Source organism: Neophocaena asiaeorientalis, unplaced genomic scaffold (assembly GCF_003031525.2).
Source record: "Neophocaena asiaeorientalis asiaeorientalis breed wild unplaced genomic scaffold, Neophocaena_asiaeorientalis_V1.1 scaffold280, whole genome shotgun sequence".
Lineage (NCBI taxonomy): Eukaryota > Metazoa > Chordata > Mammalia > Artiodactyla > Phocoenidae > Neophocaena > Neophocaena asiaeorientalis.
In genome coordinates this window covers 6013078-6035574 of record NW_020185321.1, presented here as the reverse complement: position 1 = coordinate 6035574, position 22497 = coordinate 6013078, and the positions used below count along the sequence as shown (strand labels likewise).

At 39.2% G+C, this 22497-nt stretch overlaps 1 protein-coding gene across 3 annotated transcripts in view; it reads right to left on the bottom strand.

Moving 5' to 3' along the window:
- LOC112392252 (zinc finger protein 14 homolog) overlaps positions 1–13360 on the bottom strand; it is a 38190-nt gene extending 24830 nt beyond the window's left edge. Inside the window, exons 1-5 of one of the 3 annotated variants that reach the window (XM_024733883.1) lie at positions 13334–13360; positions 12635–12677; positions 7842–7926; positions 4415–4541; positions 3207–3305 (exon numbers count right to left, since the gene is read on the bottom strand). In XM_024733883.1, the coding sequence (XP_024589651.1) occupies positions 3207–3305; positions 4415–4541; positions 7842–7850 (235 nt within the window). In that variant the 5' untranslated portion in view covers positions 7851–7926; positions 12635–12677; positions 13334–13360. Of the gene's footprint in view, positions 1–3206; positions 3306–4414; positions 4542–5955; positions 6049–7841; positions 7927–12634; positions 12678–13333 lie in introns of those variants that run through there. The other 2 variants (XM_024733884.1, XM_024733882.1) reach the window with 2 other exon arrangements.
- Positions 13361–22497: the final 9137 nt, after the last annotated feature.

Below are 22497 nucleotides of genomic sequence, written 5' to 3'. Positions count from 1 at the left end.
ATTCACAGGAGGTTGCAAAGAAATGTACAGGAAAGTCTCATGCAGGCTTCACCCAGCCCCTTTCAATGTTAACATCTTACAAACTATAGTACAATATTCAAACCAAGAAATTACCCTTGGTATAATCCATAGGGCTTACTTAGATTTCACCAGTTATACATGCCATCATGTATGTGTATGTATATAGTTCTATGCAATTTTATCACATGTATAGCCTTGCATAACCACTACCACAATGAACATACTCAACTATATCATAACCACAAGACTCCCTTGTGTTATTCCTTTATAGCCCAACCATCTCCTCCCCTCCCTATGTTCCTAACCCCTGGCAACCACTAATCCATTTCCCATCTCTGTAATTTTATTATTTCATAAATATTAGACAATTAGTCATACAGTATATAACCTTTTGTGATTGGTTTTTCTCACTCAGCATAATTTCCTTGAGGTTCATCCAAGTCGTTGTGTGTATTAATGATGTATTCCTTTTTGTTGGTGAGTATTATTCCATGGTATGGATGTACCTTTTACCCATTTTTTAATTGGGTTGTTCATCATTATACTGTTGAGTTGTAGTGTAGAGGCTGGATACTGGTCCTTTGTTTTACTACCGTTTTCTCTCAGTCTCTGACTCACCTATTCATTTTTTTATTAGTATATTTTGATGAGACAAAGTTTTTAATTTGGATAAATTGTGACATCAATTTTTAATTTTTATGGTTATTGCTTTCTCCTAAGAAACCTTTGCCTACTACCAAGTCATTCCCCTATGTTTTCCTCTAAAAGCTTTATATTTCTTATATATAAAATGTATACTTAGTTCTTAAATTTTCATTTTATTTTTTATACTTAGCTTTTATATTTGGCTTTTAAGATTTTTTAATGTTTATTTTTTATATTTATGTTTAAAATACATCTCAAATTAATTTTGGAATGAGACAGAGTTCAAGATTTTTTTTCCAGCTATTCCAGCATCAGTTGTTGAAAAGACTTTCCTTTCTCCACTAGAATGCTTTGATGCCTTTGTCAATAAATAAATGACCCTTTAAGCGCATGTGAGGTTTACATCTAGGGTCTCTGTTCTGTTTGTTGATCCTTAGCCAACACCATAATGTCTTGATTATTAGAGTTTTATAATATATCTTGAAGTATCTTGAAGTCATGTAGTCTAAGTTCTATAATATGCTCTTCCTTTTTCAAGATTGTTTTAGACATGCTAAGTCCACTGCTTTTCCATATAAATTTTAGAATCAGCTTGTTAATGTCTACAACAAAAGTTCCTAGGATTATGACTGGAATTGTGTTGAATCTATACAATAGACATTTTTACAATACCGAGTCCCCATCCCCAAAATGGTATCTTTCTATTCACTAGGTCTTCTTTTATTTCTCTTAGCAATGTTCCATCATTTTTATTATAGAGGTTTTACACATTTTGTCAAATTTATTCCTTAGTATTTTGTTTTTTTGACACTACTGTAAATTGACTTGACTTTAATTTTTCTTAATTGACTTTAATTTTCTAATTTTTTTCACTCTTAGTTTATAATAACACAATTGATTTTTGTAGCTCAACCTTGTATCCTGTGATCTTACTGTGATCTTCAAGTATTGCTTTGAGTAGCTGTTATTTTGATTCCTTATAATTTTCTAAGTATATAATTATGCCATCTCCAAATAGTTTTACTTCTTCCTTTCTGATCTTTACAATATCTCTTATCTCTTTTTCTTGCCTTATTGCAACGCTAGAACCTTCAATACAATGTTAAGTAGAACTGGGGAGACTGGGCATCCTTGCCTTGCTCACAATCTTGGGGGAAACTCTTCAATCAAGTATGATGAAGTTTATGATGTAGTATTTTTTCAGCAGATGTCCCTTATCAGATTGAGGAAGCTCCCCTCAGTTTCCTGAGAATTTTTATTATGAATGGATGTTGAATTTTGTCATATGCTATTTTTACATCTATGGAGATGATCACATGGTTTCTCACATTTCTGTTAATATGTTAAATTACACTGATTAATTTTTTAATGTTAAACCAAGATAGGGTTTTCCTGGGATAAACCCTACTTGGTCATCATTTTTATATATTGCTGGATTTAATTTCCTGATATTTTTTAAGCATTTTACATCTACATTCACAAAGGATAGAAATTACCAAAGGGAAAAAAATTATAGACTTATATCCTTCATGAACTTAGTAAAAGAGTTATAGTAGTCTCATAAAATGAATTGGAAGGAGTTCTTTCTTTTTCTGAAGGAATTTGTGTAATACTGTAATATTTCTTCCTTAAATATTTAATAGAATTCACCAGTGAAACCATCTGAGCCTAGCATTTTCTTTCTGGAAAGACTTCTGATAATGGATTCAATTATTTTAGCAAATATGAAGTTATTCATATTTTCTTTTTTCTCTTGTGTCAGGTCTGGTAAGCTATATTTTTCAAGGAATTTTTCCATTTCATTGAAGTTGTCAAATTTACTGACATAAAGTTATTCATGGTATTCTCTTTTTTTTTTTTTGCGGTACGCGGGCCTCTCACTGTTGTGGCCTCTCCCACTGCAGAGCACAGGGTCCAGATGCACAGGCTCAGCGGCCATGGCTCACAGGTGCAGCAGCTCCGCGGCATGTGGGATCTTCCAGGACCGGGGCACGAACCTGTGTCCCCTGCATCGGCAGGCAGACTCTCAACCACTGTGCCACCAGGGAAGCCTCTCTTATTTTTTTAATGGTTGTAAAAATGTGAAGTGAAAACCTCTCTTTCATTCCTGGTGTTAGTAATTTACATTGTCTCTCTTTCTTTCTTGATTAGTCAAGTTGGTGTTTATCAATTTTGTTGATCTTTTCAAGAAATCAACTCTAAGCTTTATTAATTTTCACTTTTTTCTTTTTCTATTTTGTTGATTTTAACTCATATTTATTATCATTTTTTTCCTTCTACTGAGAACAGTTTCTCTCTTTCAAGTGGGAGAGAAACATGAGACAAGAAACAGAGAGTTGTAATCGAGGCCAGTAGGAAGTTCCTTTGCTAGCCCAAAGGTTAAAGATTTTAATTTGCTTCCTAGGTCTCAGGTCTTTTCTCCACAGGCTATGGGCTTTTGAAGAGAGATGTGTAACATCTCGAGGGTATGTCTCTACCCTAACATACTTGGCTATTACCTACAGTAATGACTTCCCCATGCCTGCTAAGCCCTCACTCACCAGGGTGATGTCTTCTTGTCCCTTCCCTTACAACCATCCAGGGCTCCTTCCCTTCATCCAATAAGGTAATCACATCTGGTTTAGAAATGGAAGGTCCTGCTTAAAAGATAATGTGACATGAAATTATAAGCCCCAAAGTCCTTAGGTTCAGATTTGGTTAAATTTATAATAAACGATAGATCAAAATGGTACTTTATAAAGCCTAAGAGCAAAGAAATGCTAGGGAGTTGAAGAACACTCATACTAGGGTAACCTCAGGACCACAAGGAATAGACACCAGATGGGTAAGAAGAGGCCTTAAAACAATTTAAACTCATACCTCATACAAGCTCTGTTGAGAGGCAGTCTTTTGTAATAGTTGAAAACACAGAATATGGATCCAGACTGCATGGGTTCATATCCTGCCTTTGTTGCTATGTTACCTCTGCAAATTATTAACATTTTGTGCCTAAATTTTCTCATCTGAAATAAGGATAATAATAGCATATTTCTCATAGAGTTTTTGCGAGGATTAATTAATAACATACAATGCTCAGAATAGTATGTAAGTATATGCAGTTATATGTATATATACACATAATATGTGTGTATACTAGCTATTGACTTTTATTGTTATCAATTTGCTGAGAGAATAAGAAGCTTCCTCAGACATCCTCAGATTCTTACTAAGATATTCATTTAATGTTGAATGCAAAGTTCTTAGACTTTAACTTTCTACCACAAAGCAAGTAGAACTGAATATGTCTGTTATAGGAAACAGAATGCACTTACTTGAGTTTTAGATGAATTTTGTGGATCCACCTCATACTATGTAAGTTCTACAGGCTCCTCTGATTTTTAAAGAGACTCAGAATCCCTGAGTCTAGGTATTCTCTTTGCAGGTGGATTATAAAGGAGGGTTAAGCATCTACATCAATTCCGAGCCTGGTTTCTTGGAGAATGCGTCTGTCGTAAAAAACCCAGAATTCAAACCCAGCCCCTTGAATACTAAGGAAACATGGAAACAACAGAGCCTGAAGAAAGTCTGATGGACCTAGCCTGCTGAACCTGAGAGTGATGAAGTGTTAAAAGGAGGGGCCTACTTCCAACCTAACAAAGCTTGGACCATTCCTTTGGAACAGAGAGAAAAATTTTATCTAGTTTCTCAAAACATAGTCCCGATATTGATAGAAGAGAAAGCCAGTATAATTGGGGATAAATAGCCTTACCTAGTGAGATGAAGTTGCTATAATTCTCCCACATGACATCCCTATATAAGTCCCTCTGAGCTGAGTCCAGGAATTCCCATTCTTCCTGTGAGAAGTCTATGGCCACATCTCTGAATGTCACTGAACCCTGAAAAAATAAAACTCATGGATAACTTGTGAAAATAAATGAAATATTTTTTAAATGGAAAGAGAGATCAATGATTGCATTGCAGAGAGGGAGGGAGCACACAGCAAGCAAATTTATGACATGTGTAAGGACAGTAAGAAAATTAGTATCACTGAAGCATAGTGCTACATGTCCTGAACAGTCCTGTGAGTGCAGATGAGATTAAATTTTCCCCAGAAATACCTGGAAAGGAATAAAATAACCAAAAGAAGTTCCAGTTAAATGAAACTGTGCACACAAACCCTCTGCAAGCTGTATCTCCACCACAAATTCTTAAGAAATATGAGGTCTTCTACCTTCTTTCCCCTTTACTGATCATGAAAAAACATTGATAAAAATGAAATGTACTATGAAATCGCTAAGAAAATAGACTCAAGTTCACCATAAAGTCACATTTTATTATAAGCATCTTCCCTGTTATGACCAATTCTTTAGTAAATTTTAGAAAATTTGCTACATGGCAGTCCACATTTCAAATGTATTAAATCCAATCTTTTTTTCCTCTCTCTTTAGATGTCTGGATTCAACACAGTCTCAAAAATCTTCCTCAACTCTCACATTCTACTTTATGTATTACTTATGCATGTGGATGATTTTCTTACTATTTATCATCCATCATCCCTCACTGAACATCTTTCCTCATTCCTGAGTTAGAGGATACCGAATGGTAAAGGTATCACCCTGGACCAGTGGTTTTCAATGAGGAGTGATTTTACTTCCCAGAAGACATCTGGCCATGTCTGGAGACAATTTTGATAGGCACAACTAGGGTGAAGGGGTGTGAGTGTTAGAAGTGTCTAACTGGTAGAGGCCAGGGATACTGTTAAACACCCTACAATGCAGAGGACAATCCCCCACAATAAAATATTCTCTGGCTCAAAATATTAATACAGTTGAAACTTGAACAACACAGATTTGAACTGCATGGTACCAGTTATACGTATATTTTTTTCAATAGTAAACACTACAGTATTATGCAATTCTCGGTTGGTTGAATCTGTGGATGCAGAACTGCATATAATGAGGAATTCCAGATATGGAGGAATGGCATATACAGAGGGCCAGATTTTCAACTGCACAAAGGATCAGCGTCCCTAATCCCTGCGTTGTTCAAAGGTCAAGTGTAGTTCCAAGGTTGAGAAACCCTGCTCTAAACCAGCGCATCCTGTAAAACTACACGATGGACTCTGCTCCTAGTATCCTTCTCTCAGTGGAGAGACGCATTCTTCCTCTCTGTTTGCAGTTCTGTTCCAATCACCTCCTACTCACCCCATTGCTGAAGGAGAGATCCCTCACCCTAAATGGTATGAGATGACTGAATATCCGACACCTGACAGATGAGACTGACAGCAGGTTATTAGTCACATATACTCACAGCCCGGCAGAGGAAGACACCACACGTCATGCAGGGCCACACAGGGGTTGCACTCAGGAATAGGGTGAAAATGCAGGATCTGTGGGAGGCAGGCTTTATAGTAAAAAGAGGATGAGGGGTCCCTGGCCAATGCAGGAGGATGTGATGAGCTTGTTTGAATAATTCTGTGGGCTGGCAAGGAGGTGAAACCTATTAGGTTGAGGACTAAGAGGGGTTTAGCTGGTCTAGCTGATAGGGAAACTAGCCAGGTAAAGAGTCGTTTCCATTGCATGGGGGTCACATCTGGGGAGAGCACGGAACTCTTGGTTAGGTCTGATAAGATATCAAGGCAGCATATGAACTTTTAGGCCTCACAATACAAGGCTGCAATCATATCCCTACCTAATCCACCCAATCCTAAAAGCCTTACATACCATAAGATCTCAACGCATACAAGGACTAAGACCAGCCAATACTAAATCTCATCTTATGTACTTAAAAAATTCAGGTCTGTGGAGAAGTTTGGAGTTTTCCCTATAAGCAGTCAAATAAGACCAAATTCTGTATTTCATCAAACCACAAGATCATCAAGGAGTGTTCAAAACAGGGATCTCCCATTTAATATTAATAGTCCATTCTTGAAAATCAAGACATTCTAACACTATTTTCCCACCATTTTGGGTGGGTGCCTATTTTCCCATCATTTTAAAGCAAAGAATTATACTGCATTATATATCAACTCCAACCCTCCAACTAGCTTCACACATTTCCCCCAGGACAGAATTAGAGTACACGTGGGTCAGTGCACACATGATATCTCTGGCTTTAGTACTTTCACTGTCTCTTACCAAATTTTTTTTTCTCACTTGCTTTGCTTCTTTCTCTACAAGTTTCTTCAATACTTTTCCAACTTCTTAGGAACTCATTTTACAAAATGACAAAAACAGGGGCTACATGTGAAGTGCACTTTGCAAATGCAATTCCAAGGAGAACATAATGGCAGGCCTGGCTCACACTCTGTATGATGCTCTGAGGCCTCCCTTATCACCAGCAGTACCACTTATACACATCCCCTTTAATGATATCTGCATGCATTTCAAAACATCTGCAGATGGTTCTGATGATCCAGCAATTGTATTTGGAATATAGCAAGACTTCCTACACATTGTTTTCTGTTTTAAAAAAAGTTACATTGAACTATACAATTTCACTTACATAGAGTTCTAAAAATAGGCAACATTATTGTATGGTGTTCAAAGTCAGGATTACATTTGGTTACATTTGGACTGGGTAGGTAGAAAGTGACTGAAAGGGGGACATGTGAATGCTAGTAATATTCTCTTTCTTGACCTGAGTGCTGATAGCATAGATATACTCAATTTATGAAAATTCATTCAGCTGCACACTTCTGATTTGTGTACTATTCTCTATGTACATTATACAGCAATACAAAGTTAAAAAAAACTTTTAAAAGATGTCAAATTGTGTATTGGGGATGTAAATTTTTCCCATATAAAACTAGGCCCCAAATCACTGTAATTCAGAGAAATATGCTTTCTCTGAAGTTTAGGTATTAAAATCAAAAGCTAAAATCAAAAATGTTAATGGGGGGACATTCTGCAGAGAATACCCACATTCTTCTCAAGGCATTTCACTTTTGCTCCTTGATGGTTCTTGACAGAAGATTCTGTAGATAGGAGATGGTCCACATTAGTGGAAAAAAGGGAAGGGGGCACATAGGGGACACTGGGCTATTTGTCCCTAACTCTGACAGGAATGAGAGGAACTAGAGTGGGTTCTTGGATGGAATTCTGTTAAATAGGAAGTTTCAGGATAATATTCCTTACCCTGAAACATGGCCTAGAAATTGGCAATATTTCAAAAATGAAGAAGAAACACCAACTTACATGGGCCATTGTTTCCAACTGCAAGAACCGGTCAGTCCTTTTCAAGATTTCTCTGTTGGAGAACTAGAGTCCAGATAAACCAGATCTGGAAGAAGAAAAAGCAGCCATGAAACCAGATGTGCCTCAGAGCTCCCAAAATGACTTATGTTAGTATGAGCTTTTTTTTCTCTTCCATTCCTGCTTCCAAACTACTCCTCACCGCTATACCCACATTGCTCTCATCCCCAACTGGAGGAGAGTATAGGGAGTCTGAAGAAATCCAAGCCCTGATAAAACTCAGCTAAACAATGATGACCTTTGTGCAGAGCCCAGATACTTTAGCGGGAGGATTTCTATCCAGTTCCCCATCTGGCAGTGTGGATCTGGTCCTGACACTGGATTCCTCAGACCTGTCCTAAGCAGCATCTCCCCTCTCCAGTACAATTTTTTCAGGGCTGAGAAAGGGCCACAACATCCACACAGAGCCTCCTATGAGCCCCAGGATCCTGCCTGAACCTCCTAAACACAAAGACTGAAAACCACACAGATCGGGCCTGGCAGCTCCTGACAACGTAAAGCTGCACTGGTCTTTCCCCAGCCCGGACAACTCAGTACTCTGTTTCCCAATCAGAACCTCTCATACCATGACGTCCTTTCCCACCCCCTCTTTCAGTAGAGGATTCATGATTGTTGCAGTTAGTCAACAACAAACATTCATTGAGAAATTTCATGTGATGGCTGCTTTAGGTACATCACTCAGCATTGTTCTGCAAAGTAGTTCCTCTCTCCTTTCCATAGTTCAGAAAACTGATGCTCAGGGGTCAGATCATTTGCCCAGATGCAGTTATTAAGTGGCAGTGCTTTGAGTCCACATTTCTCTAACTAAAAAGTCATCTTTCAACTTTGGTTTTTGCCTCTGAAGGGTAGAATTTCTACTTCACTGAGAGAAACCTGAGCAAGGGCAATTCACTAAAAAATAGAAATAACCTTTCAAAAGATACTAGACCTCACTACTAATTAACGAAATGTGTTAAAGCAACCAAAAAATACCTCTTTACAGCGACTGGATTGGGAGAGCCAAAAGATCTAAAGACTGATGATATTAGCAAGGTCACAGCACACTAGGTTGGTCCAAATTTAGAACTGTGTGAAACAGCATTTAAACCCCATAACGCTGTAAACCAGAAACTCCACTTCTGGGACTAAAGGAATTATTTGCACATGTACATAGAGATGTTTGCAGAGATATGTGAACAGATTTGGTTTATAATAAATAAAAGCTGAAAATTAAACTGGGGAATGATTAAATAAACTGTAGTGCGGCCTCTTGCCTTCCAAGATGGCCAACACTCTGTCTATGAAGTGTGTATCTCCCTGAATAAATCTTTCACTTTACTATGTCTTGCTCTTGAATTCTTGCCTGCACAAAGCCAAGAACACACACTTGGCGGCCATCCCAGGGACTCAGACATGACTTGGGATGTGACCATCCTCTCGCACCCCACTCTCTTTCCTGCAACATCTTTTCTGGCACCCAATGTGGGGCCTCAAAGGCCATAATCTCGATCCACCTATTGGGCTATGGCTCCCCTCTGAAGGGTGGCTGGGACTTATCCTGAGCCATGTAGATTCGAGTAGCCCGTTAAGTGGCAGCTGACGTCGCCTGCAGGATCTGGCAAAGACCAGTTCTCTGGCCGTGAAGAAGCACACTGAGGCCAAGGCTTTCCCCCTCAGTCTTTCTCATTCTCCTATTGCTCTATCTCTTTGGACTTGAAAAGATCCACCCAGACGACCACCAAACATCCAAATTAAGACTGCGTGGCAAGTAAATGACAACTTGGTTGGGTCTAAAGAACTCCTGCCAGGGGGCTAACCTGGTGGTGCAGTGGTTGAGAGTCTGCCTGCCAATGCAGGGGACACGGGTTTGAGCCCTGGTCTGGGAGGATCCCACATGCCGCGGAGCAACTAGGCCCGTGAGCCACAACTACTGAGGCTGCGCGTCTGGAGCCTGTGCTCCGCAACAGGAGAGGCCACGACAGTGAGAGGCCCGCTCACCGCCATGAAGAGCGGCCCCCGCTTGCCGCAACTAGAGAAAGCCCTTGCACAGAACAGAAGACCCAACACGGCAAAAATAAAAAAATAAATAAAAAAAAAAAACCACAAAAAAACTGTAGTGCATCTATACCACTGAAAACCATGCAAAGAGTAAAAAGTGATGATGTTGCCCTAACTTTGATGAAATGGGTAAAGCCAATATGTTAAATACAAAAAATCCCAGCATGTGTGGCCTTAAACTATTTTGACAGAAAAAAAAAAATCACATGTGCCTAGAAGGACCAGTTAAAATGTTTACAGTGGTAGCCCACAACACTTACCACCATATTAAACACAGTGTGACCCTAAAGTATGCAAATACTCCGAGGAAGGGAAAGACTTTCCCAACTCAAGTTTTCTTCCAGTCTTCTGTTGAAGAAAAAAGTTCAGGATACTCTAAAAACAGCTGTCGTTTTTCCTGAGTGGCTTTTCTTCTTTACTTCAGCGTCTAATTCATGATTTAATCATGAACCATCTCCATGATTTAATTTACCCATATGTTAGAGTACTACCTAGAAAAGGATGACAAAGTCTCTGATATCTTTTAGGCACTGATGGCAGTCTCATGGCTGCTTCCTTTCACAGCGTCCCGACAAATGGGTTTCTTTTGCTTCTGAACTAATCCTTTGGGCTAAGATGCCTATGAAGCCCTCCAACTGCTATTAGATCTTCTTGTCCTATTTTTCTAACCTTGCATGTAACATCATTAAAATAAAAATTGTAAGGCATAAATCTTACTGTATGAAATCCTCCTTTTACAGAGACCTCACAGCTATAATCTGGACATAACTTGACAGTGCTTGCTGTCATCAGCTTAATATCACCCCCCTCATGATGGATTACTGAGTAAGGTGGGAAGGATTTGTTCAAGTAGATGTGATGATGAGATTTGGTATACTGTTGTAATTACTAACATAGGCTTTTCTGTCAAACTTCCAAGATATAAATCTCAGCTCTGACAGTTATTAAGTGTGTTACCTTGGATATGTTACCTAACTTTTCAGCCTTAGATTCCTCCCATATGAAATGGTGATAACTATAGATTCTATCCCAAAGCATTGTTATGAGTATTAAATAAGACACTACATATAATAACACACTAAAGTAGCAAATAAACATTTAATAAACATCAGCTATATCACTGAAGATGAAGAATACTACATACTTCTTCCCACAGTTATTAAAGAAAATTCTCTTCTGAGCTTTCTTTTTTCTTCCACAAAAAGTTTGAGTTTCTCAGCCCCGCTCTTCCTGAGAATGCTAATAAATTTCAGAGCTTCAGACTGATAGGCAATTCCTCTTGATTAACAACAATTTACAAAGGGAGGGTATGTGGATGGATGAAGCATACATGGCAAAATCCTCATAATTTTTGGATCTGGGTGATGAGGAAAAACATGGATCACACTTTAATAATATCAACTAAATCTACTGAGCACTTATGTATCAAGCATTATCTGAGGACCTTACATATATTAATTCACCTATTCTTAGCAACCCTACACAGTAGGTTCTATTATTATCCTCCTTTTACAGATGAAGGAACTGTGGCACAAAGAGATGAAATAAATTGCCCCAACTTCACCCAGCTCTAAGGGTGAAGGATTAGGATTAGCACCCTGATAATTTGGCTCCATAACCCATATTGCAACTATACTAAACTGCCTGTCATAAGACCACATAAATATGTGGCCTGAAACAAACTCATGCCGTCAAAAACCTCAAACCAATTTTCAAATTTCTACTGATGTTTCCCTTCCCTCCCACTAGTAACCCCTTGTCTTGTTAACACAGAGTTCTCTGTTAAAAATCTATCACCTTACCACTCCTAAAAGCTTCAAAAGCATAAGACCCTGTCACCAATCAAACCATCTCCTATCTTTCCCTGCTTTTGACCTCAGGGCAGTGGAAAAGATCAAAACACCTAGTGTATGATTCCAACTAAACTGTAATAAATAAATCATAATAAATCACAGCCTAAAATAAAGCTCTACAGTTAGCCTCCCTGCATGAGGTTTACCTGCAGACCATTCAAATTATTAGAAAGCAGCAGCTCACAGGTGGAATTAAATGACTGCCAAATGTTCATCTGAATAGCCACTGGAGAGGAGAGGATACCCTTGGTGGAGGTGGGGGGGACTCTACCCTCATCCTCTCCACCATTCATTGGGAAGGAAGAACAAAGTACCATGCCAATGGATAGGATATTCCGGTGTTAAAGCCTAACCAACTAAAGACTACCTGTAACAATCCTGTACAGTCCAACAAAATAAGATTTATTGACTCAAGAGAGGGAGGAAATTCTACAGGAATGGCTGGAATGTGATGGAGGAGAGGGATAAGAAAAGCTCTTTTGTAAAGAGCTGAATTCCAGCTGAAGGATTCTTAAGAAGTGGGGAACCATACTTCAGTGACTGCTGTTTCTGAGGTGAGAATAGGAGCGGCAGGGATTAATTGGAGATTAAGTGCTAGAAAGTGAAGTGAGGGTAATTTAGTAACTGGGTATCCCCAGTGATAAAATAAAATCAGCAAGGCAGGTCTGGTGCAACACTGGTAAGAAAGCTATAAGCTCTCAAAAAGGGAGTCTTTATGGCATTTTACAACTGCTGCATGACCTGGGCAGAAATAATGTTTTCTATTAACTCTGCAGCTTGCTTTATCTGTCTATCCTCTCCCATCCAGATTAATGGCAGGGCCGCTTTATCTTTTTTCAGTCCGACCTGATTTTTCACTCTTTCACAGGAGAAGCAAACGTCCCCACGTCTAGAAAAAAATAAAAATTACATTTCATGGAACAAAGAGGAAACATAAACATATATATAATCATATACATATATATATACACACACACATATATAATTGTATATACATAATTATTTTCCCCTTTCTGACTCCATTCCTAAAGATCAGCAGGTTGGGGGACGGAGACGGGAATCTGGACACATTGCGCCTTTTTCGGAGCTCAGCCTGTCCAGATTAAGGACACACCCCCGCTACCACATTTGCTCCCGCCATCCACCACACACATAACTCGATGGAAGTAAGAAGGAGCCTGGGGAGAAGCTGACCCTTCTGGGTGAGAATGGCCAGAGTACAAAGACCAGGGCTGGAATACGTCTCGGAGTTCTCAAAAGCTGCCTTGGGAGGGAGCTCTGGTTAAGCTGTGGTTCTGAGAGCTGTTGTTCTGCGTCTTTTTGATAGGGGCCTTCACTGTGAGGTTCATAAAATCTAACTCGGAGCCATTCTGGGCCGCTGCATCTGTGCGGCCCTGAAGCAGGAGGACAGAAGACGCACCAGGGTGCCCAGTGTCCAGTCAGCGTCACAAACTACACAGTCACTTCAGCCGAGTGCACACAGAGGCCCGTGCCGCCCCCGCGCCGCCCCCGCGCCCATTTCCTCAATGCACAAGACCAACTCACCTCTCCGAGCCGACACCAGAAAGGAAGCCGGAAGGAAACTAGGTGCAGAGGCTTGTGGGAAATGTAGTCCCGGTAGGGAGGGCCTGGTCCTCGCCCCAACGGGCTGAGAGGAATGCGCAAGCGCAGGCGCGAGCGATTGGGGCGGGAGCGGGTGGTGGACCTCCGGACTTGGATTTTATGTATTAGTTCATAGATGGAAGGATTTTTCTCCTCTCAAAAAACTTTAGAAATTATCTGAAAATATCTAGGCTAATCTTAAATCTCATTTTTCGAACAGCAGAATATGTATGAAGTAGGAGATACATGAAAACTGCGATTGTGGATTTGTCTATTTCTACCTTTAGTTCATTCAGTTTTTGCATCATGTATTTTGAAGCTGTTATTATAGCATACGCACATTTATGATTGTTTCTTCCCAATGAATTGACCCTTCTATTATGAAACATTTCTGTCGCTTGTCTTTTTTTTTTTTTTTAACATCTTTATTGGAGTATAATTGCTTTACAATGGTGTGTTAGTTTCTGCTTTATAACAAAGAGAATCAGTTATACATATACATATGTTCCCATATCTCTTCCCTCTTGCGTCTCCCTCCCTCCCACCCCTCCAGGCGGTCACAAAGCACCGAGACGATATCCCTGTTCCTCTGTCTCTTGTCTTGACATCTGTTTTATCTAATATTAGTAGAGTCACTCTAGTTTGCTTGTGCTTACTGTGTGCACAAGTATATCTTGTTCTACCTTTTCCCCTTGAACCTATCTGTGATTACATTTAATATACATTTCTGGCAGATAGCATGTAGTTTGGGTTTCACATTTTTTCTCCAGTGTGGCAGTCTTGGGGCTTTTCACTGAAATATGTAATCAATTTATATTGACGTAATTATTAATTTGTTTGGATTTATGTTTACTGTTTTGTTGATTTCTATTTGCCACATTTTAAAAAATTAACTATTTCTCCTTTCCTGCTTTCTTTTGGGGGGGTTGATTAATTTTTTCTGGTATATTTGAATTCTGTTGACTCTTCAGCTATACCTCTATGCATCTTGTTAGAGGTTGCTCCAGGGATTAAATATGCATCTTTAATATAGTTTACACTAGAATTAATATCATACCACTTCATGTAAAATATAAGAACCTGTAACAATATCATTTCATTTGCACTCCTCATTCTTTTTTTTTTTGCCACACTATGGGGCATGACGATCTTAGTTCCCCAACCAGGGATCGAGCCCACACCCCATAGGGGAAGCATGGAGTCTCAACCACTGGATCACCAGGGAAGTCCCTGAACTTTTTATTCTTTGTCCTACTGTTGTCATTTCAACTACATACCTTATAAAATCCACCGTACCATGTTACATTATTTTGCTTTAAACAGTCATATATTTTAATAACATTTAGGAAAGAAAACAAATTTTATAGTTACCCACATATTTTCCATTTCTGATACTCTTCTTCCCTACCTGTTGGTCTTTCCTTCCTGTATCATCCAATGTCAATTCCCTTCAACCTGAAGAACTCCCTCTAGTGTTTTCTATACTACAGTTCTACTGGTTATGATATAAATCTTCACTTATCTGAAAATATCTTCATTTCATCTTCATTTTAAAAGGATATTTTTCTCTGGGGATAGAATTCTGAATTCACATTTTTTCTTTAATACTTTAAAGATGTTATTCCATTGTCTTTTATTGTTTCTGATTAAGTCAGCATCATTCATATTTTTGTTTCCCAATATGTTATGTATTGTTTTTTTCTATCTGCTTACAGGATTTTCTATTTATTAGATTTGGGGGATTTTGGTCATAGTTTTTGTTCTACCACATTCTATCAATCCTCTCATTCTAGGACTCTATTTACAAGTACAGTAGGTCACTTAATATTGTTCCATAAATATCTTTCTTTTTTCAATCTTTTTCCTTTTTGTACTTAGGATTGAATAATTATTACTGATCTATCATGGAGATTACTGACCATTTCTTCTGATGCCCCCCATCTGTTCTTATGCTCATTCAGTGAAATTTTTGTTTGTTTTTTCAGCTATAAAACTCTCATTCCCAATTCTATTTTACCCTTTCCATTTTTCTGCTGAAGATCCTGTCCATTTATTCATTATGACTATATTTTCCATTAAGTCAATAAACATATTTATACTGTCTCCTAATTAATTCCAATATCTGGGTAATCTCATGTTCTATTTCCATTGGTTGCTTTTTTCCTGCTTTTTTGAATGAGTAGTCATTTTTGATTGTATGCTGTACATTGTGGATGCTATGTTGTTGAGAGTTCAGATTTTGTTATCTTTCTTTAAAGATTATTGATTTGTTTATAGCAGCCAGTTAATTTACTGGCAGAACAGTCTGATCTCTTCAAGACCTGTTTTAAAACTTTCTTCCCTTAGATCTAGAGTAGCCTTTGCTTAGGGCTAGCATAACCGTACTCTAAAGGTGTGGTCTTTTTAGGGTGTGAGCTGACTACTAGGGTGTCCAGAAGTGTCTGTCCACTCTGAATGTTTGGAATTTCCTTTTTCCCAGCACTTCTAGAATCTCTGTGAAGCTCATAACTCCCCAGAAGCTGTTCTCTGCTAGGCTTTGTGGAGTCTCTCCCTGTACATGCACAGATTAGTATTAATTAAAAATGTAAGAAGATCCCTATGCACAGTTCTGGGACTCCTTCTTTGCAGAAAACTATTGTCTTGACTCTACCCCACTAATTCCAGCCACTTAGCATCCCCAAACTCTTAGTCTTAGGCCAAATTCTTAGCCTACTCCGCTCAGTGAGACTCTGAGTTTACTTGGGCTATACCTCTCCATACCATACTCCAGAAAGTAGCCCCAGGCAGAAAGCAGAGACAATCATGGGCTTACTTCATGTTTTTCTCTTCTATCAGTGATCACAGCCCTGCACTGCCTATTGTCCAAAGTTTGAAAACAATTGCCTCATATATTTTGCCTAGTTTTATGATTGTTTTTGGCAAGAAACCTAGTTGGATATCAGTTACTCCATCATGGTCAGGAGGCTTTAAAATTTTTTAAATTCCTGGAATCCATACCTCTCTTGTATTTCTAGTTCACTAGGATTGTTGGTTGGAGACTGAACCAACATTCTTTGCTAGTTCACAACCTTAAGTAAGTTAATTAATTAATCTTTTAGTACATTTGACCTATCTAGCACTTAGGAATACATTGCTTTTATTACAGTGCTCATGATGTACTTGATTGGATTCAAGAAAAAGAATCTGCCATTTCAGGCATCTCAGTGGAAAAATGAAACCGTGCCCTGCAGTGATTGTATTTTATGTTTTTAAATCTAAGATAACTGCGTTTTTCTTTTACTTTAATGAGACAATTAGGCTTTTGATACCACCCTGTGTTTAGGTGTTATTTTTAAAATGTTAATACTTTCTCTTACTCACATTTAACTGAAAGAAAGTCCTTCATAATTTATTCACCAAATACTTATCATACACATAGACCAGGCTTTTTTTTTTTTTTGGCCATGCTGTGTGGCTCAGCATGTGGGATCTTAGTTCCTAAACCAGGGATCGAACCCGTGCCCCTTGCATTGGAAGCACAGAGTCTTAATCACTGGACTGCCAGGGAGATCCCAGCCAGGCATTATTATGCATCAGATACATTAATTAATTAATAAGTAAAATCACACACAAAAGCCCAGTTTCTACCCTCAATGAGCTCACAACCAAGAACTAAAAAGTTACCATTTTATATTTATTTATTTATTTTTATTTTTGCCTGCATCAGGTTTTAGTTGTGGCATGCGGGATCTTCCATTGTGGCACGAGGGCTCTTCGTTGTGGTGTATGGGCTTCTTTCTAGTTGTGGTAGACAGGCTCAGTAGTTGCGGTGTGTGGGATCTCTAGTTGTGGCACACAGGCTCTAGAGTGCATGGGTTCTGTAGTTGTGGCGCGTGGGCTTAGTTGCCCTGCAGCATGTGGGATCTTAGTTCCCTGATCAGGGATCGAACCCACATACCCTGCATTGGAAGGCAGATTTTTAACCACTGGACCACTAGGGAAGTCCCTGAAAAATGACCATTTTAACACAATATGTTAAGTACAAAATTAATCTGACAAGACTGGCTTGATCAGGACTCTTATTCACCATTTCATCAGCAGCATCTCACCTAGTTCCTGGCAAATATCAAGTGCTTAAACATATGAAAAATGAACACATGGAGACACTAGGGTATAAAAGTCTCCTTTTAAGATTTGAGTATATAGTATAGCCAATTATTGGGTGAGAATGTTTACATACACAATTCAGATATCAGTTTGTTCCATTGAGAACAGTAGATATTTCTTGACTATCGAGTTTGGTAACACTGGTAGATTCTGGGCATAAAAATTATAGAAGGAGATTATAAACATAAGGTCTAGAAAGCAGTTACCCATCATTTGAATTCACAGGATGCAATGAGAATTCAAATGATGGGTAAATGGTTTCTAGACCTTATGTTTGAACTGAATCTTAAAGCACAAGTATGATTTTTTCAAGAAATATATATGTTCCAACCAAAAGTATGGAGTTATATAAAAAGATAATGTTTGGAGAACTCATATTACTGATTTCAAGATTTTCTATAATGTAATAGCAATTAAAACAGCATGGTATCAGTAAAAGAATAGATGAAATATCAGTGGTACCAAAGAGGGAGCCCAGCAATAGATCCACACAAATATAGTCAACTAATCTTTGACAAAGGAGCAAAGGAAATTCAATGGAGAAAGGATAATCTTTTCAACAAATGGTGCAAAACAACTGGATGCCCATATGCAAAAAGAACAAAAAGCAAAATAACACAAAACCTTGATACTCAAAATGGATCATAGCCCTAAATATATAACACAAAACTATAAAGCTTTTAGAAAAAAAATAAGAGAAAATCTGTGTGACCTTGGGATGGTTGATGAATTTTTAGGTACAACAACAAAAGCATGAGCCATGAAAGAAAAGATCAATAAGTTAGACCTTATTAAAAATCAAAAACATTTGTTGTGTGAAAGACACTAAGAGAACAAAAAGACAAGCCATAGACTGAAAGAAAATATTTGCAAATACATATCTAATAAAAGATTTGTATCCAGAATATATTTTTAAAATCTTAAAACTCAACAATAAGAAAATAACCCATTTGAAAAATGTGTAAAAGCTTTGAGCATATACCTCACCAAAGAAGATATACAGGTGGCAAGTAAGCATATGAAAATATTCTCAACATCATTTGTCATTAGGGAATTGCAAATTAAAACAACGAGATATCACCACTATCTTAGTTTGGGCTGCTATAACAAATTAGGATAGGGACTTCCCTGGTGGTCCAGTGGCTAAGACTCCACGCTCACAATGCAGGGGACCCGGGATCAATCCCTGGTCAGGGAACTAGATCCCACATGCCACAACTAAGAGTTCTCATGCCACAACTAAACATCCCACATGCCACAATGAAGATCCCGCACGCGGCAACAAAGATATCGCATGCCGCAACTAAGACCTGGTGCAGCCAAATAAATTAATTAATTAAATATATTTTTTTAAAATAAGGGGCTTCCCTGGTGGCACAGTGGTTAAGAATCCGCCTGCCAATGCAGAGGACACCGGTTCGAGCCCTGGTCCGGGAAGATCCCACATGACGTGGAGCAACTAAGCCCGTGCGCCACAACTACTGAGCCTGCACTCTAGAGCCCATGAGCCACAACTACTGAGCCTGTGTGCCACAACTACTGAAGCCCACGCGCCTAGAGCCCGTGCTCTGCAACAAGAGAAGCCACCGCAACGAGAAGCCCACGCACCACAACGAAAAGTAGCCCCTGCTCGCCGCAACTGGAAAAAGCCCATGCACAGCAATGAAGACTCAATGCAGCCAAAAATAAATAAATTAATTAATTTTTAAAAAAAATCTTAAAATAAATAAATAAAACAGCTGCTCCGTATAAAATAATAAACAAAAACCAAAACCAAATTAGGATGGACTGGGTGGCTAAAGCAACAAACACTTATTTCTCACAGTTCTGGAGGCTAGCCAGCAGATCAAGATCAAGGCATAGGCAGATTTAGTGTCTAGTGAGGGCTTGCTTCTTGGTTTGCAGATGGTTATCTTCTTGTTTCATCTTCACATGGCAGAAAGAAGAAAGAGCTTAAGCAAGCTCTCCTGTCTTCTTATAAGGGTACTAGTCTGAAAAGGCTACATACATACATTTTATATGACATTCTGAAAAAGGCAAACTATTAAGACATTAAAACAGTTCACTGATTGCCAGAGGTTTAGGGATTTGGAAGAGTTGAACATGTGAAGCACAGGGAATTTTTTGGAGTGGTAAAACTATTCTGTATGTTACTGTGGTAGTGGATATATAACACTATGCATTTGTCCAAATCCATAGAACATAACAGCACAAATAGTGAACCTTAATGTTTACTCATAAAAAAAATAAATTAGGAAGTTGATCCTGAGGGATCCCAGGATGAAATTCAGACAATGGCAAAAAATCCAATTCAATCCAATTGATCCAGTTGTATTAAAAATGTATGATAGGTCAGGAAAAAAAAAAAAAAATGTATGATAGGGCTTCCCCCCCAAAAAAAAAATGTATGATAGGGCTTCCCTGGTGGCGCAGTGGTTGAGAGTCCGCCTGCCGATGCAGGGGACACGGATTCGTGCCACGGTCCGGGAAGATCCCACGTGCCGCGGAGCGGCTAGGCCCGTGAGCCATGGCCGCTGAGCCTGCGCGTCCGGAGCCTGTGCTCCGCAACGGGAGAGGCCACAATATTGAGAGGCTCGCGTACCACAAAAAAAAAAAGTATGATAGGGCTTCCCTGGTGGCGCAGTGATTAGGAGTCCGCCTGCCGATGCAGGGGACGCGGGTTCGTGCCCCGGTCCGGGAAGATCCCACATGCCGCACAGCGGCTGGGCCCGTGAGCCATGGCCGCTGAGCCTGCGCGTCCGGAGCCTGTGCTCCGCAACGGGAGAGGCCACAACAGTGAGAGGCCCTCGTACCGCAAAAAAAAAAAAAAGTATGATAAACCTCATTGAAGAATATGGGGGGCGGGGGGAAAGCTGACTTAAGTAACTTTGGGAATGAGTAGAAACTGTAAGTCTAAAGACAAGTGTACATAAACGGTGTATGGGTAAACAATTCTGAAACCACTACATGTAAACAAATAAATAAATGGATGAAAGACAATGAAAGCCAGGTTCCTCAGTCTTGGAGTGGGAAGTTCCAGACCACCCAAGGCGGGGAGATAAGAGGATTATAGTCACCAATTACAATGTGTGCCACCAAGCAATTTTTGGACACCAGCTGGATGTCCTACAATTCAACCCAATTCTGATACCATTTTCCCAGAGATAGCATCAGATTCCACAGGCTGAGGGCTCAGTCTTATAAGATTGCCCACTCCTCACCACTTCAGATGCCAATTGTAAGCCCAGATTGTTACCTGTGCTTCTGACCAATTGGAAGCTAGGTTGTTACCTGTTTCTGACCAATTGGTTATGGTCGCACAACCCCTTCTTCAGGTTTGATTAATTTGCTAGAATGGCTCATAGACCTAAGGAAACCCGTTTACTTACTAGATTACCGATTTATTATGAAGGATATTAAAGGATATGAATGAACAGCCAAGTGAAGAGATATGGAGGGGAACATCCCAAAGGAGCATCTATTCTCATGGAGTTTGGGGCCGGGCACAGTGGCACATGGAAGCATTCTGGTTCCCTAACTTAGAAGCTCTCTGAACTCCCTCCTTTTGGGTTTTTATGGAGGCTTCATTATATAAACATGATTGAACTCAATCTTCAGCTCCTCTCCCCACCCCCCAGAGGTGGGACGGTAGTGAAGGAGAGGAAAAGGGGGACTGAAAGTTTCAACCTCTAATCACACGGTTGGCTCCACTGGCTACCAGATCTCATCCTTAGGTGCTTTCCAAAAGTCACTTCCTTAACACAACAAAAGACAACTTTATCACTCTCATCATGTAGGAAATTTCAAGGGTTTTAGGAGCTCTGTGCCAGGAATGGGGTATAAGACCAAATATATACTTCTTATTATAACACAATATCACAGAAGGCAGAATGAACTATTTGTTACTGGATTAGAGTCAGAGAAATCAATATGAATTCATATTTAGCTTAATACATACACATATATAAATAATATAGATTTGTATGTATACCTGCGTTAGTATACACAAATATGTTCTCTAGCTCTGTCTGCTGAGAGGGCCTAGAAACAATCCCAGGAAAAAATGAGCAATTCCTATGCCCAGCATTTGGTTTCTAATATCATTCAACAATGAAAGAAGTGTGAAATATGAAATAAAATGGAGTCACTAATGTCAAGGGGTTTTAAAATGGAGCCAGAAAGCCATTAGAAGGTGGACCTTATGCACGTCCTCACCAGGTGGAGCCAGGTGAGGCCAAACCACAGATATTCCAAGGACTCTGCAAGAACACCTGCAACTTGTCACAGTAACGAACTTTTACCTTCCTGCAGTGGTAGCCTTAGTACCCAATCATGTTTAGCCAAAACTAGCTTCTGCCTCCAACTCCAGTTAAGAGTCTGTAATGCAAACTTCCTTTCTTCACCTTTGAAAGTCCCTGAGTTTTACTCCCTAGCGGGACACTGGGTTGTTACCAGAATCTACGTGCCTCAAATTGCAATTCTTCGATCCCAAATAAATGTTTTTTTTGCTTGATTATTGCGTCTTAGGTTTATTTAGGTTGACAGGAACCAGAACTCCTTGGAGAAATGGCTGATTCTAAGGCTGGGCAGGAAATATACAAGATGAGCCTGCAATGTCTTGTAGCACCAGAAAATAAAGGAAGTGCTTCAAAAAACAAAATGATGGGGTATGTCAAAGGGACACAGGAGCTAACTGAAAGAGCTCACAATAGCCAAAGCTGGAACAATTTGAGAAAAACAAACAAAAACAAAAATACATAATATTGAATTATAACCCAAAGTATAAAATAAATATCAATGAGTCCATCCTGACATAAATAAATAGTTGAATAAATAAATGGGGGAGATTGACCAAATCTCCCATATAGAAGAATTCTAAATAATTTGTGTGGATTACCCCTCCTCGAGTAGTTGAAACATTACTTCCCACCCCTTATGTGTGGGCTGTGCATAGTGACTTC